At 30.8% G+C, this 15,719-nt stretch overlaps 4 protein-coding genes across 7 annotated transcripts; 3 read left to right on the top strand and 1 right to left on the bottom strand.

The window, feature by feature from the left end:
- Positions 1–158: 158 nt before the first annotated feature.
- LOC143185635 (condensin complex subunit 2) lies at positions 159–2,853 on the top strand. The gene is made up of 2 exons (XM_076388805.1): positions 159–207; positions 301–2,853. Exon 2 carries the CDS (start codon positions 359–361, stop codon positions 2,411–2,413), a length of 2,055 nt encoding a protein of 684 aa, XP_076244920.1. The 5' UTR covers positions 159–207; positions 301–358; the 3' UTR covers positions 2,414–2,853.
- Positions 2,854–3,105: 252 nt separating this feature from the next.
- On the top strand, positions 3,106–5,840 carry LOC143185826 (cysteine-rich hydrophobic domain-containing protein 2). Its single transcript, XM_076389099.1, has 4 exons — positions 3,106–3,580; positions 3,921–4,131; positions 4,369–4,485; positions 4,734–5,840. The coding sequence occupies exons 1-4, from the start codon at positions 3,462–3,464 to the stop codon at positions 4,782–4,784; spliced, it is 498 nt and encodes a 165-aa protein (XP_076245214.1). The 5' UTR covers positions 3,106–3,461; the 3' UTR covers positions 4,785–5,840.
- Positions 4,525–15,122, bottom strand: L(3)05822 (SH3 domain-containing lethal (3) 05822). 4 transcript variants are annotated; one of them, XM_076389090.1, is made up of 7 exons: positions 15,063–15,122; positions 14,499–14,577; positions 13,742–13,868; positions 12,906–13,661; positions 12,561–12,824; positions 12,440–12,491; positions 4,525–4,873 (listed from the first exon to the last, which is right to left on the bottom strand). In XM_076389090.1, exons 1-7 carry the CDS (start codon positions 15,082–15,084, stop codon positions 4,848–4,850), a joined length of 1,326 nt encoding a protein of 441 aa, XP_076245205.1. In that variant the 5' UTR covers positions 15,085–15,122; the 3' UTR covers positions 4,525–4,847. The 4 variants fall into 4 exon arrangements, with proteins under 4 accessions (XP_076245205.1, XP_076245201.1, XP_076245204.1 ...); XM_076389086.1 differs by lacking the exon at positions 4,525–4,873 and having other exon boundaries at positions 10,294–12,491; positions 15,063–15,121; XM_076389089.1 differs by lacking the exons at positions 4,525–4,873; positions 15,063–15,122 and adding an exon at positions 14,875–15,036 and having other exon boundaries at positions 10,294–12,491.
- Positions 8,484–10,494, top strand: LOC143185828 (uncharacterized). Its single transcript, XM_076389101.1, has 7 exons — positions 8,484–8,659; positions 8,775–8,953; positions 9,035–9,207; positions 9,277–9,493; positions 9,641–9,823; positions 9,896–10,079; positions 10,164–10,494. The coding sequence occupies exons 1-7, from the start codon at positions 8,556–8,558 to the stop codon at positions 10,492–10,494; spliced, it is 1,371 nt and encodes a 456-aa protein (XP_076245216.1). The 5' UTR covers positions 8,484–8,555.
- Positions 15,123–15,719: the final 597 nt, after the last annotated feature.

Genomic DNA, 15,719 nt, shown 5'->3' on the forward strand with positions numbered 1-15,719 from the left:
TAGGAATCGTTCTGTTCGTGATTTTTGAGATTCGTTACAATGTTAACGTACTTTTGTGTATGAATGAAGAAAATTATTTTGAAATATATTGCAGAAATTGCAATGCTATATTATGAATGTATTCTAGAATAAATGGAACTAATAAATACGGAGAACAGGAACAGTCTTCGTGAAATTAATCTCCACGATCCACTGTCAAAGAATCGGGTATGTAAATTGTATTTGTCCATGCTTGTAGTAACTCTTGTGAAACTTTGTGATTTTTTAGTAAGAATTTATATGAATGGTATGTTTTTTCAGAAGTATAAGTAGTAAAAGTTTCTGAAAGGCACATTAAGTATTAGAATACAATAACAGAATGGCTGCTCGTAAAAGTATGGCCAATATGTTGATGGACAATGCTATGCAGTCGCCTCCAATTTCTTCCCCATTACGGAGGAAGACAATTTTTATGCACAAGCCAGGCGAATCTTCAGCTTTATCGGAGAATGATGATGAAGCAGAGCGTTTGGCTCGTCGCCGTGAAATCAAGGCTACTTCAACACCATTAAATGCTATAAGTACAAATGACAGACGGCGTTCTTTAGGGCTTAGCTTTCTGGTAAACATGCCAGCTGCCCAAATGGCAGATCGTGTATCTCAATGTATAAAACTCAGTGCAGAAAACAAAATTAACCTGAAGAATGCATTCAGTTTAGAGATGATTGATTTCATGACGTATATGATTAAGAGGAAAGATGACAACATGTCTAATTTACAAGTGGCAAGTACGTCTTTAGATGTAAGTACAAAGATTTATGGATTTCGTGTTGATGGTGTACATATGGAAACACTTAGAATGCTTGGAGGATTGGATAAACAATTAGATAAAGACAAAGAGGATAAAAATGAGAATAATGCTGAAGAACCAATGGATGTTGAAACAGAAGATGTAAATGACCAATTGAAAGAACAGAAAAAGAAAAAGAAGAAAAAGAGTAAACAACGAATATTTAATACAGTAGAAGCTTTGAGAATGAATGTTGAAACTGAGAAACCTTCTATAATAACTTTAGAAGCAGATTCACAATCAACAGATATGTTGTATCAAGCAGTCTTGCCAAACCATGCAAATTCTGGATTTTATCAACACCTATATAATGATGTCTTGGTAGATGTGGTGGAATGTAAAGATGTACAATATAAAGATGTGAATTGCATTATTCCAAACACAGGAGACTTTTCAGATATGTCTATTTGTCCACCACTTGTTTATTTCGATTTTCAAAGTTGGAATGCAGATGATGAACCAGAAGAAGTTGTACCAGAAGAAAATAATGAGACCAGATTTGAATTTGATCTTGATGCTAGCTTACCAAATGATGAGCCTGAACATTCTGCTATGTGTTATTTTGATATTGACGATAATGAAGAAGAAAATGTATATAAATGTACTAGAGCACCTAACGAGGCAGAGAATATTGTAGATTTTCGTGAAGTGTTATCCACTACTGTATCGAAAAAAGGTTCAGAATACTCATTTATTGAAAAAAATTTAAGTATACATTGGGCAGGCCCATCTCACTGGAAATTTCCTAACTTTAAAAAAATGTTAGGTAATAGTAAAGTAGTCGAAACGTGTCGTCAAGCACCAAAGAGAAAAAAAAAAGAAGTAGAATTGCATTATGATGATGAAGCAATAGAAAACATCCATGATAAATTTTTGCCAGCTCTATCAGTCAAACTGCAGGCTAGAACAGCTAAAATGGAATGGAATGAAGAATTGTTAATGTTACCACCAGATGAACATTTTGATATTAATATAGTATATAAATTGTATAGTCACTCAACAATACTAAAACATTCCGTAAATGTAGACGACATTAATGCTACTCATTTATCTAACAGTGAAGATAATTACAATTACGATAATGACAACGATATATCGAATTATTGCCCTAATATAAATAATGATGAGGAGTGTCAAAACATTGAAGTAAATAATACAATAGAGAATGGAGCAAAATTTGATGATGAAGGTGTATTAGGATCACAAATGCCTTTTACCGGGGATAATCTGGTTGCCATACCTAAGCTAACAAACAAGTCTAACATTGCATATTGTGTACGTGCCAAAAAAATTGATATGAGACAACTGAAAAAAGCTCTTTGGAAATGTTTAACTATTGATAAGGAGAACAATAAGAGTATACAAAACCAAGTGCAACAAGCAATACAGCAGAAGGAAACAATGGACCATAGTGTACACTTTAGTGATGTTTACAAAAAATTACCAAATGAATTAACAAAAACGAATGTTGAAGCATTGAGCTTTCCAATCTCTTTTGTGTCTTTATTACATTTAGCAAACGAAAAAGTTTTGAAGGTGACTTCCACTTCAGACATGTCTGACCTTGTTGTAGAGCAAGGTTAAACATGTTAATAAAAAATAGCACAAACTAGAGAAACAATAACTGTAAAAACTACAGATATTTTATGTGAGCAGTCAAGTAGCATTTGTTATATTTTTTTATATCAATGAAACGTTATTGTAGCATACAATGAATAAATTAATTTTTTAATAAATTTATCTGTTCATATTTCATTAATTTTCCATCCCTTGCCTTTTAAACGTATACCTATAAAAAATAGTTTCAGTTAAGGTCATCTCAGGCACTTGCAAGAAAAATACAGGAAAATACCAGATGCTTAATAACATCATTTGTATTACTCAATATTTGAAAAAATATAATCAGTATCGTGGAAACAAATGGAAAAGTACTAGTCTCCCGATTTGATTCATCCCGCATTTTTGCTGATGTCGTCAATATCAATTTGTCATACTTTCGTCAGTTTAAAAGATAGTGCAACGAAACATAGAGAATATTTTTAAAAAACCGTGGAAAATCTATACACTTTATGAAAACAAGATAGATTGCGGATATTTAAGTAAATTCACATTATTTCTGTTTACTCCAAAAATATTATTACAACGTGCATGCTTTAGATATTTTGTACACTTTCACAAATGATGTGTATCCTATACTATTTTAAGCATTTAAATACCCCATACATTGATAAAACCGCGTACATTCGATTCGTCCGATAACGAGTGCAGAACGATTTAAAAATTTCAAGCAACGCTGCCTGGTCTCTGATTTGTATTGCGAACGCGTTCGCAGTTGCGATGTTGGACAGCCTGAAATCGCATTGAATGAAAAATTGATGAGCTGTGAGCATCTGCAGTGCGCGTTGTGTGTTGTGTTGCGAATGGTGTTACGAACGATCCACGATCAAAAGTTTATTTCCTGGCCTATGATTCGGAGTCGCGGAAATGTTCACGCGTGATACTTGAAGAGCCAGTTCACGGTTTCGCGTCGAGGCATAAATGAGAGAGGGATCTTCCTTTTAACAACACGAACATCGTTTCTTTGCGATACAGTTGTGTTGCTCGTAGAGCGGGAACCGTCGAATATCGCACAATGGCAGATTTCGACGCAATCTACGAAGAAGAGGAAGAGAACGAGCAAAATTTGGAGGAACATTATGTGACGACGGTGCCAGATCCTATAGTTATCCGTGGGGCTGGTAACATGACTGTGTAAGCAACTTTAAACCTTTTGCATATGCAAATTTCGACTCTCAGTCTGAGAACAAAGGCATAAAAACTGTATAGTGTCTCAGGCTTCATTGTTTCAAGTTTCTTGTTTCGTTTTTTGTATTTGGAATCATCAACAAACTTTGAAGTTTGGAAATTTAGATGAGCACTTATTTTATTTTCTGCACGTTTCTGTATAAATATTTTTAGTCTGGTTTCTAATATGTTTAATGCAGGTTTTTGTAATTTCTCTGGGATTCTGTACTGTTGAAACAGAAGAGTAAACAGTGTCACATAAATAAAGATATGCTAGTGGATTATAAATATAAATTATTTGTTTTAGATTTGGGCTTAGCAATCGTTTTGAATCTGAGTTTCCAAATGGCCTGATGTCACGTGTTGCTCCAGAAGAGTTTAAGGCAACTGTTATGAGAATAAACAGTGTCCTAAAAAAAACTTTGCCAGTTAATGTTAAATGGTTATTTTGTGGTTGTGTTTGCTGCTGTTGTACGCTAGGCTGTTCTCTCTGGCCTGTGATTTGTTTGAGTAAAAGGGTAAATACTCAATCTTTATGATCGACTCAAATGTGTTAAGTCTAAATAGAAGTATATATAAACATCTACAGAATTCTCTGGTAATACCTCAAATTGTTTTGAGTTCATTATACGTCTGGATACTAATTTGTCAAAAAATATATATTTTAATATTGTTTCTACTTAAGAACCTATATTTTTTTAAACAAAAAGTAATGAATACCTTGTAATTTAATTTCTTTTTACATTTTTATGCAGACACAACATTCATTAAACAAATTATTAGAGTGGGAAAACAGTAGGCTTTACCACAAACTTGGGTTACATTGGAGACTAGCAAAACAAAGATGTGATACTTCGTCCATGATGGAATATGTAAGTATATTCAAAAAATAAATTTTCTATCCACTTGTGTAAAATAAGCTAAAAAATTTGGCATACTGAATGTTTATTATATTATTTACAAGTATGAAACTATTAATAAGACTACAATTTACAATGTAAATTGTTGAAGCCTCATTGATATGATGGATTATATAATTGTTTGAGCTGTTCTTACACACATCCTAATGTCTGTTTATATGTAAACATACACTTATTTGTTTTCACCTTTCACATTACAGGTTCTGTTAATTGAATTTATTCCAAAAATACCTATATACAAACCTGATTAAAGCGAAGATCTGGATTCTCAAATAAGTTGTGCACATAACAGATTGGTGCAGGTCTCAGACACATTAATCGCCAAGTACATTTGGCATACCTTGAAATGAAAAAAAAATAGTGAAATGTCATTGCAGATGACATTTGCAGGAAGCATATTTTTTGTAAATATACTTAGGATTGCACAGTACAATAACGACATATAAATGTGGAATAATTATCATATATTAGTTATATCCCTTAAATTCAATTTGACCAGGTATACAAGTATGGTCAATTTACATACTCATTTTCTATTAAAAATGATTTGCCGTTTTGTTCTTACTCAATATCAATTCTTAAAAAAGAAAGAATATCAATATGATGATTTACTTTTCGACAGAGAAGACATTTTAAAAAGTACTGCTTGACATTCAGTTCACTAGTCATTAAAACATAATCATATTAAATAGTTTTCAGTTCTCTATTAACCATTTTTTAAAATGTATACTTTCCAATTAGATATTAAGCTTTCAAGTAAGAAATCAATCTGATACAGTACAACGAATGTATTGAAATATTTTGTGATGCAAAGGCAGAAAATAATTGTTGAGAAGTCTTTGTATAATTGCAAAATGCAAAATGTACACATACCCATTTGTACATACTTATGTATACAATATAGAAACTTATTTTGTCTATAGGTTGATTTATTACCGTGGTGATATTAGAAAGTATGACAACATACAGATATGATTTACTTTTTTGACATGAACTTGAAGTTATAATTTAAGATATTACATACATAGAATTATTAAGGAATAACAGTACTATTCTAAATCAAAGTATAGATCGCTTCAAATATGGTTCAACAAGTAATACAAAATGTATATGATTCTGCATTTGAAAAAGGATTAACTCTTCGGTTACTGATAAGAATTTTTAGAGAACGGAATTTTTTAGGAAATAGAAAAAAATTAAGATATTAGAAATTCTGTATAACATACTTATCACAGTGTTCACCTAAGATTTTAGTAACTTTTTTTATTGTATGATATTGTACATCACATCGTATGGTTCTGCACAGACATTTCTCTCCAAAAGTTATACGTTTTATGAATACAAATTTTGATTGGTATGTAGAAACTAAGATCAAATATGATGATGTTATAAGAAAAATTTATAAGAAAACATATAGAGTACTTGTTAAAATTTGAAGAATATTAAACAATTTTTTGTTGCTATTCAGTGGCTGTGATCGAGAATATAAGACTAGCTTTCAAAGTATGTATATCAGTACATGTCTTAAAGATAACATGCGTTCGAATTTAGAATCTTTCGTGCAAGAACATCGTAAATATCTCCTAATTTCTCTCAGTACGTACTTAATTTGCAAAATTATTAATTATAATTTTAATTCCTTTTTTACACTAGTACAATAATTTAGCATTTATACAATAATTCCTATGAGCAATCTTTTAAACCATAATTTTAGGATTTACATGTTCTAAATTAATATTTAAAAATTATTATTTCGTGGAACATTGCAAATTGCGTGTGCTTAAAATTGTTAATCGTGGATAGAAAGTAAATGATAATATAGTCTCTATTTAATGTGAGTTTTCAAATCATTATGCAAAATTCAATAGAGAACATATTTTGAGATGTACTGTGCAATGGAATCATGAATGTAACAAAACTTTTGCATATTTAAAAGTTACACTTACAGTAGAACTGTGCAGAATTGATAAATGTAACAGTCAACATGCTTGTATGCTACGAACTAGGAACTTGTAGATATGTAATTAATGTTTATTGAGTTTTCCTACAAAAACATTGAGTTCTTTCTATATTTGTTAAATCACATAAAATGCAAATACTTTTAGACATTAAAAAAAATATAAACATGAATATTTTATAGATAAAAAAATACAAAATCAATTGTTTATTAATTACGAGATATAAATTCATATTCTAATTAATCATTCTTCAAAAGATTATATTAAACAATTGGCAAAAAAAAATGTACTTTTTTTTACTATTCTTTCTTAAAAAACTTTAGTAAACTTTCTTTAGCATTAAAAATACTTTCAAAAGTATTTTCTTTGACCACATATTAATACTATACAAAGTTAATTTCTTGTATTGTATTTTTTGAAGGTCGATTTAAAGCATATTGCACATTTTTATGACTACGACTGTAAAAATGTTAAAAATTTACGTTTAAAATTAAATATTACAAAAAAAAACTGGTAAGCGGATAAGTAGCGACTATATTAGACTTAGGATTTGCGAAATTAACTAATTTTGGAATTGTTTCAAGGAATACATTCAACCTGACGAATTTATTAGCATTTGGACAAATAAATATTGTTATTGAAGAAGAAATTTATTCTTTCGAAAATAAACAGATTTATTTATTGTATATTGGAATTGTAATAGAGAAGATCTGTGTAAAAAATGGAGAATATGAGGCGTTAAGGCAACGTGTGTAGTATTCATCAACAGATACAAAATTTATGAAATGAGAAGGATATATTTTTGATAGGCAGAATAAATAATGGAAAATAATGTCTCTAGAAATGTAATATCACTTCTGTTAATTTACAATCACATATTATGTTCAATAAGAATATAATAAACAAGAGTTTGTAGGAAAATGCTTAAAGTTGAAAATCTATGTAATCACCCTAATGGAAAAAACGATAAAGCATACTTGGTATAAATGAATCAGTTCATTATCAACATAAATAACAGTATTTAATAATTATAGAAAAGATAAATTAGGCTATCATGATTTCAATGTGTGCCTTTCACTTGTGGATTTGTGTGGATTGTATATGTACATAGTGTATGTTTAAAATATATTGCAAAATATATTTGTATGAAGTGATGATTCCTATATACCATACAATTAAAATAAGTATTCTTATAGATACAAACTTGTACCACTTTTCTTAGTTGAATACGAAATTTTCCATTTTTTAGAATTATTAATTTTATGTTTACTTCTCATTAACAACTTGTGATTTAAATAGTAACCAAGTTACTTGATCCTTTAAAAATTATGTAATCTCATGTAATTGCATTCATTATTTTTTTAATTTAGAACAAATTATTAACCAAAATAAATTTCATTATAAACGACAAAAGATCTTAATTATACATATAACATTTGTGAAATATTTTATTCTTACTTAAAAGAATCTTATTCTTTTTTTAGTAAAAAGTACTGCATCATTACTCAAAGCCACGAGTACATTTCTGAACATTTCTGACGCGTTTCGATCCCAAAAAAAATTCCAGATTCAAACCGGTCTCGTAATCTCGAATTCCCGCGTCTGCTTACAAATTCTATTTTTATGAAAGCAAGAATGTAGTTATTTACGCAACTTTGAAAATATACCTATCTCTTCTTTTAATATAAACTCGAAATGAATGTAACATCATAAATATGTTTGTTATTCAACAAGATGATTTGTATTTAGGTATACGCAAAATTCTGATCTGCTTCTAGTCGTACGCAAGTCGTACAAGCTGTTGTCTGCATTGAAATGATACTTGCCGGGAATAATTCTATGTTATGATAATTGACAACAGGTGCCTTTGCAGCTCTTAATAAGTAATACATCATTATGAGTCATGGTAGCGAAAAGGTGCTTGACAAAAGAAGACATATAATTCAAATAAAAGCGTTTTCTTTAGAAGTGTTTTCCGAATATAGTATCTTATATTGCAAATAATATTCTAAGAAATTTTGAATACCCTTTTCACGAACTGCGATCAGGTATTCATGTTTGCAAATGGCTACATTAAACAATGTAAATGTGCACGTATTCACGTTGACAGTATGTGTACTACTGCAATCTGTGGAAGCAACTCAAACATTAATGAAAGATGACACCAGGTAAGGATTCAAAATTTACACGAAAATGAAAATGATTAATAAAGAATTTATGCTTTTTAAAGAATACAATTTTATGTGTTTTAAAGAATTATGCATAGTTTGATTTTTTTACTAGAGGTAATTTGACATGCCCACTGCCACTTTCAACTTTGGATTTTATTTATAATCTGACACAGCCTGGCTTAGAAATTATATGGCCCTGTGAAGCACGTTATTACTGGTTGTCACTGCAACCATTTGTCAAATTTGTACGTTTTTTGCTTGGCTACATTACACCACTTATTATAATCCTTGGTAAAAATAATTAGTTCAATAGTTCTTTGCTTCATTCATTAAAATATTTGTATTTTATGGACTTAAATATTGTTTCTGCAGGTGTACTGTTCAATACAATTTCGTTTGGAATGCTAAGCACTCCTATACTTTGTGAATCAAACTTGTCATTATATTTAAAAGCACTTGCATTATCTGATAATGGAGCTCTAATCTGCAATTATGCTGTGGGTATTGCAAAATCTCATTTCATGTTTATAAATAATCTTTTTATGGTAAGCAATTAGTTAATCAATTGAATGTTTTCATTATGAAACTTAGAATTACATTTACTGCATTTTTAGAATAATAGATTTTTGTGTGGTCTGAATTCTATAACAATGGAGTTTTTTCAATTTACATCTACATGGCTGGTTGTAGCTCTCACGTGGACCAGAGTGTTTGCTGTTATATTTCCTTTTGGAATACATGATCATTGCAATAATCGTTCTGAAATAGTGACTCTTACTATTTTAATATGTATCAGCTTTGTAATATCACTAACAAAATTGTATTCAGGAGGTAAACGCATGCATTATTTCCTAATGTAATTACTAACATTTTTAATAATGTATATGTCATGAAAGCTACAAGAACAATTTAAAATATTTGATTTAATTATGAAGTATTTTGAGTAGTTTGAAATATTTAAACTTGTTCAAATTTTAGGATATGAAACAGACAGTGTTTTTGAATTTATACCATGCCAGAAAAAAATAAAACCATGGGGTAGTACTATGTACGTTTATATCGCGTTATCAACGTGGTTACCATTGCTTTTTATATTTATTGGAAATGTTTTGCTTATTTTCCACATGAGAAAAACTGAAAAAATTCGTAGCCAATTAACTCGTAAGTAAATTGCACATTTGAAGTACCCATAACAAAAAGGGTATGTGTACATTCAGTAATATTGTTTCTTAGAAAATTTCAGCCACAAAGCAAATAGGGTACATCATACTACCAGAATATTATTTGTGGTATCAACAGTTTACTTAGTGTTATTATTACCCCTTGGTATAGTTGAAACTTTGGAACTTTACTGGGATGTTATATTGATTAAGTTTCCTACTACAGAAGCAAAGAAGAAAACAGAATACATACATTGGTATGGATTTGTAGACAAGAAGTAATAGTAAATGGAAGTATTCACGTATTATTTTCCATTGTAAAGTTCTTAATTATTTCGCAGGTTGAAGGAGAAAATGTTACTGAAATGGTGTCGTGGCCTATGCTTTCATGTATATCACTGGAATTTTGCAATTAACTTTTTCTTATATTATCTCACAGGTGAAAAGTTTAGAAATGTTGTGATACAAACATTGAAGCGTTACAAACTCGTAATATTTTCAGTATTTTCCAAACATATTAACAAATGTATGTCTTGTTTGAAGTTTCCTACACATTTAAAGCCTACACAGTCTTCAAACACGTTACTGATAAGAACTATCACGCTCAGCGAACAATCCATCACTGGTAGTATTTCTATGCATAACAATAGCAGTACTGTAACAAATACTTAACAAAAGTAATGGAAAAAATCATCGAGCAACTCTCCAAAGACTGTTAACAGCATTAAACATAATGAAATACTTTTTCATATGTATATCTTTTTATTATCTATACTCTTACGTATTTCGCGCCAGATATTGCTTGTTTTATGCAGCATATTTATAGGAACGAAGAATGTAACAAATTAAAAATTTATCGTAATTCTAATTCTAATTGCTTCATTAAACTCATTAAATTTTATAAGTGAAATATCTGGTCCCAATACAGATCGTGGAATTAATTGAAATATCGCTAATTAATACTGCAGGTTTAAGCGTCCTCCGATCTTTTCACCAATTTCATAATTTAGTACATATTACAATTGAAAAAGTACTTATTTACATACATACTCGCACATTCTTACATATATACATACCTTTAAAATAGATAACAAATAATTTATAATGTACGTGTAAATGAGATTGTTAAATATGTTTCAACATAATAAACGTGTAAATAAGTATTTACATTAAAATATACGATTTTTAAAAGTAAATCGTTTTTACAAACTCGCAACTGTATTTCTATATTTTAGATATATTAATTACAGCATTGCTTTTGCATTGGTAACTTGTTCAATATACGTATTACGTATTAAAACATAACATATAAAATTATATTAGAAATAAAATGTACATGTAATCCACTAATATATCTCTTCATTAGCTTTACTACTCATTATATAATTCATTTTGATCATGAAAGCATATAAGACAAGTTACACAAAACATTTACAAAACCTGCTGTTGATATATTTAAAAATACAATATTAAACTGTATTATTTAAAAAGCGACGTACATATATTTAATATTTTTATATTGATTGTAATAGGCTTGAAATATTTTATACACATATGGAAAAATACAATTGTGTCACGTGCTACCTACATATGGTATTTGATAAAAAATTACAATCTTCTTAAGATAATTGTTTATTAAAATTATTATTGATTATTTTATACCAATTTATCATATTTTTTATCCATTTAATTAGTTGAGCATAATCAAATGTGACAAAATTATCACATAAAAAACTATACTGTAGTTAAAAAATTCTTTATATAGCAAAATGTTATTACTCGTTTTAGTCTAAAAATATCTTGATTAATAAATATATTATCTATAAAAAACTGACATTAGAATATAATGATTTTTATTCTGTGCGTAGTGACATTGAGATTTATCTGAAGAAATAAGTTCTAAAAGTTTTAACTATGTATTCTTCCATATAATCTTGTATTCATTCATTCACTTTAGCAATCAAAAACTTTCAATATATGGCTGGAAACTAATTTTAATATTCAAGAATTAGTTATCTCATAAGAAGAAAACATTTATTTCTTTCAAAACGAGAATTAATATATGTATATCAAAATCTTACAATTTTATAGATACTGATGCAAAAATTATACGTTATGAGAATATTTTGTTGGAAGATTAAAGGAGATAATTACTCTTATCATACCCTGTTAATATTATACATACTCTCAAAAACCAAATTTCGTTTCTAAAAATTTTATTAAAAAACTAATAAAAAATATCTTTTCTTGAAATAGTATCAATATGCAAAGGTACTTTTCGGGTATAAAGAGTAAGAATCAATATTTTCATAGAAAGTATCAAGGTACTTCAATATATAATACAACATGCAAATTAATATAATAGTAGAACAATCAGGGATTGTAAACAATTATGACGTGGACTTTAGATCTTAAAACAGCTATAAAGAACCTTTACTCTGAACAACTGTAACTGTTATTCAAGGTAAAATTTCTTTGTAACTGTTTCAGTCAAAATCTGTATAGGACAGTTAGAAACGAGTAGTTCTATTACCGTTTCACTTTTCACTGGGAACGTTACATGGGACCCTGTCTACATAATTGACTGGAAACCAGCCTTGCCGACCTTTATACTCACCATACAACCAGTCATCCGATATCCTTGACAAAACTGTTATTCTCGCGCCTTCCTGTAACGTATTTAACTGTTACGAAATCTGCACAAATTAAAGAAACAAAAATAATGTCTCGAAACTCACATCAAATGTTAAATCTTCAGGTGTTTCTCCTTTAAATGAATAAATAGCAGTAACTACATTGTCTGGAACGTCAGGCAATGGTACTTTGATATCGATAAAATTAGTAGGAAATATTCCTTCTCGACTTCCTATTCTACCTTCCATCCATTCATCGTTTACTTTTCTTATTAGATAGATAACGTCACCTTCTTTGAAGGATAAGTCATCTTCGCGCATCAACGGGAAATCGTAAAGCGCAATACCATAAGGTTGTTTATTACTGATCTGGAAAAAAGCAAAAAAATAGTAAATTGTTCTGATAATGATATAAACATAGATTGTTTTAAATAATTCTAAATTACTTACTGCAACATCATTATTCACTTCTGCTAAATATTCTGGCGGAGGTGCAGGTGGTGGTATTGTGGGCATTGGAGGAGAAGGACTGTCTTTAGTATCACTCGACCATGTATTTGTTAAATTTAACATCATTGGCTTAGTAAAAGGCACTGTTGTTTTACTTAAAGATGTCGTCTTTGTTTCAATTTGATTAATTTTTTGTAGAATTTTTGGTGCTGCTGGTTTTGGCGGTTTTGCGCGAATAATGGTTGGCATTGACTGATTAGTTCTCGAACTTGTTTTATTAGAAGGCACTTGATTGTCAGTTCGACTGTTTGTATTGAAAGCATAGAAATATGAGTCTTCTACTTGTTTTACGGGTTGTATTGCATTATGATTAGGTACTTCTAGTGGCCCAAATGGATCTGGTACAGAATTAAGTTGCCAAGGATCATTCTGTGCTACTTTCTTAGTAGAGATTCCAAAAAAGTCAAAGTCATCTTCAAAGGCACTCTCCGTTTGAGATGTATTTCCACTGCTTGTGAAGGCAGATGGATTTGAGTTACCATCACTGCCGAAGCTATCGATGCTCACACCATCGCTACTCGATCGAGTTGTGAATGTTGGTGATCCAGGTGGACTGAGATCTATCAGGCAAACTGATCCATTTGTATTTTCTTGGTGTAATATCGTGTTATGTATTTGACTGTGTAGTTGTGTAGTGCTTGGCTGGTCATTTCTCTTCTTTCCAAAAAGATTGATTAAGAGATTTGTTGGTCTTGGCTATATAAACATCACACAAATGAATTAGAGATAATAATACATAATTTTAACATGAAATAATAAGTCCTTCTCCTACATACCGGCTTCTTTAATTTATCTTTTGGTGTTGGTGCATAATTCTGATTAAACTTTGGTGGTGGTGGCCGAGGTGGTGGTTTCTTCTTCTGAACAGGCTGTTGCATTAATGTAGATCCGAAGACATCATTTCTGTAAATAATAAAATCAATATTAGTACAGCTACAATCAACCATGTGTGGACACTTGAGTACACAAATCCAAGTCTGGATATTCGAGTAATCAGACTCAGTTCGCTAGTAATGGGTCTTTCTTTTAACTGCTAGAATTATCTCAAATGGCTGGAAATATAACACGACACCTACTGTATCCTTATCTTTGTATCTTTAGAATAGTTAATGTTCCACAAACTTTTACAAAAAGATTTAGGAATATTGAGGAAATTGTATTTTCTGCCCTGATCACAACGAAAAACATTATTCACCAACAATGGGCTAATACAGCAATACAAAATAAAGTTACAGACTTTGAATAATAACGATTAATAGTACAAAGAACAGCATAAGATTCGTCTCTGAAACCTCACAATTAAAAAGCATTAATCCTTGTTCAAAGCCTCTGTATGCCAAATTTTCCTTCATTAAACCTCTCTTTTCCTCAAGAAAAAACCTGTTATTTTTAAACCTACACATCCTGATAAGAAACTTCCAGAACTCAAAGATTTTAGCTACTCCCTCAAGATCCGCCTGTACATAAAAGCACACTATATACACAACAAACGAACGCACTAAAGAACTGTTTTAAAAAGGGCATAAAACTTACGTGCTGCTCCAAACAGCATTTCTTTGTGCTGTTGAACTGACAGGTGGACGAGGGGCCGAGCGCGTGGGGATTCGCATTTCTAGAAACAGTTGAAAAACGAAACGATGAATTCGCCTGCAACTTTGCCAAACACGTTACTGCGTACTAATCCACGGTTAGATACCGATTGCATAGATCCTCTCCTACACACTCACACCCAGGGGATACAGATACGCAGGAACGGATGCAGAGGAAGATTTGTGAAAAATGACAACAGGCTTCGCGAGAGTGACGATTCTACGCCACGGTTCTACGCCCACCGCGAAACGATATCTTCTGACAAGAGCCGCAGGCACGGCGATAACGATGCAAATTTAACGAATAGCAACATACATACTCAGGCTTGACGTAAGAACTGAAAGTGTGACGTAGTAATGAAATTTCAGCTGTGATCCACGGCTCGAAAAAAACGGATTCGTGTCAATCGAATTTGCGTTGCACAGAATGTTTTAGAATGGATGGCTCGTTAGATTTTGGCCGTAGAACTGTTATGCACACTGACAGGTTTCCACATACACCACTCACCTGTTCTCACATTTGCGGCCATTTTTCATTCGATACAATCGCGAGGCGTATCTTATGTTACGGCGGGACACGTTCAAAATAAAGTAATTCGATGGCGATTAATCGTTAATGATTCGATAAGCGAGCAAGGTTCCCATTTCCTGGGAATTACGACCAAGCTTCGCGATCGACTGTTGCTAAATACCGACTGTTTTCTCAAAATCGCGTTTCGACATTTCTGAACGATTTCACTTATTACAGAAAAGCGAGCAATTGCGTCATTATTGTTTAATTTCGATGATTAGGAGAGATATTTCCTGATTATTTTTTATGGTCGCTGATTCGGCGGTTTTGAATATATTTGAAGATTTGAGTTTATTACTGGGGGGCTATATGTAGGGATATAAAGAATTTAGGCATTTCTTTTTTAATTATGGAGATACGATATTTTTTTTATTTCAAATTGGAAAATCGCGGAAGATAGTTCAATTTCCCCAGATTTTCTGAGGTTCTAGGTATATCATGCTTTTATAGTGGCTAGATTGTAGCTTTGTATTTTTTTCGTTATTAATTCTAAATACTACATTTTTTTTTAGCCTTTCAGATTTGTACTTTCAATACAATTTATGTGTCATGTAAATTTTAATATTCTCTATTTGATTCTACAATATTTCCATT

The sequence above is a fragment of the Calliopsis andreniformis genome, chromosome 12 (assembly GCF_051401765.1).
Source record: "Calliopsis andreniformis isolate RMS-2024a chromosome 12, iyCalAndr_principal, whole genome shotgun sequence".
Lineage (NCBI taxonomy): Eukaryota > Metazoa > Arthropoda > Insecta > Hymenoptera > Andrenidae > Calliopsis > Calliopsis andreniformis.

Coding starts and splice junctions, on each gene's coding strand:
- LOC143185635 (XM_076388805.1), top strand. CDS start 359: ATGGCTGCTCGTAAAAGTATGGCCAATATGTTGATGGACAATGCTATG.
- LOC143185828 (XM_076389101.1), top strand. CDS start 8,556: ATGGCTACATTAAACAATGTAAATGTGCACGTATTCACGTTGACAGTA. Junction 9,208..9,276: donor TTATAAATAATCTTTTTATG/GTAAGCAATTAG, acceptor CTGCATTTTTAG/AATAATAGATTTTTGTGTGG. Junction 9,494..9,640: donor AACAAAATTGTATTCAGGAG/GTAAACGCATGC, acceptor TTCAAATTTTAG/GATATGAAACAGACAGTGTT.
- LOC143185826 (XM_076389099.1), top strand. CDS start 3,462: ATGGCAGATTTCGACGCAATCTACGAAGAAGAGGAAGAGAACGAGCAA. Junction 3,581..3,920: donor GGGGCTGGTAACATGACTGT/GTAAGCAACTTT, acceptor TATTTGTTTTAG/ATTTGGGCTTAGCAATCGTT. Junction 4,132..4,368: donor TGATTTGTTTGAGTAAAAGG/GTAAATACTCAA, acceptor ATTTTTATGCAG/ACACAACATTCATTAAACAA.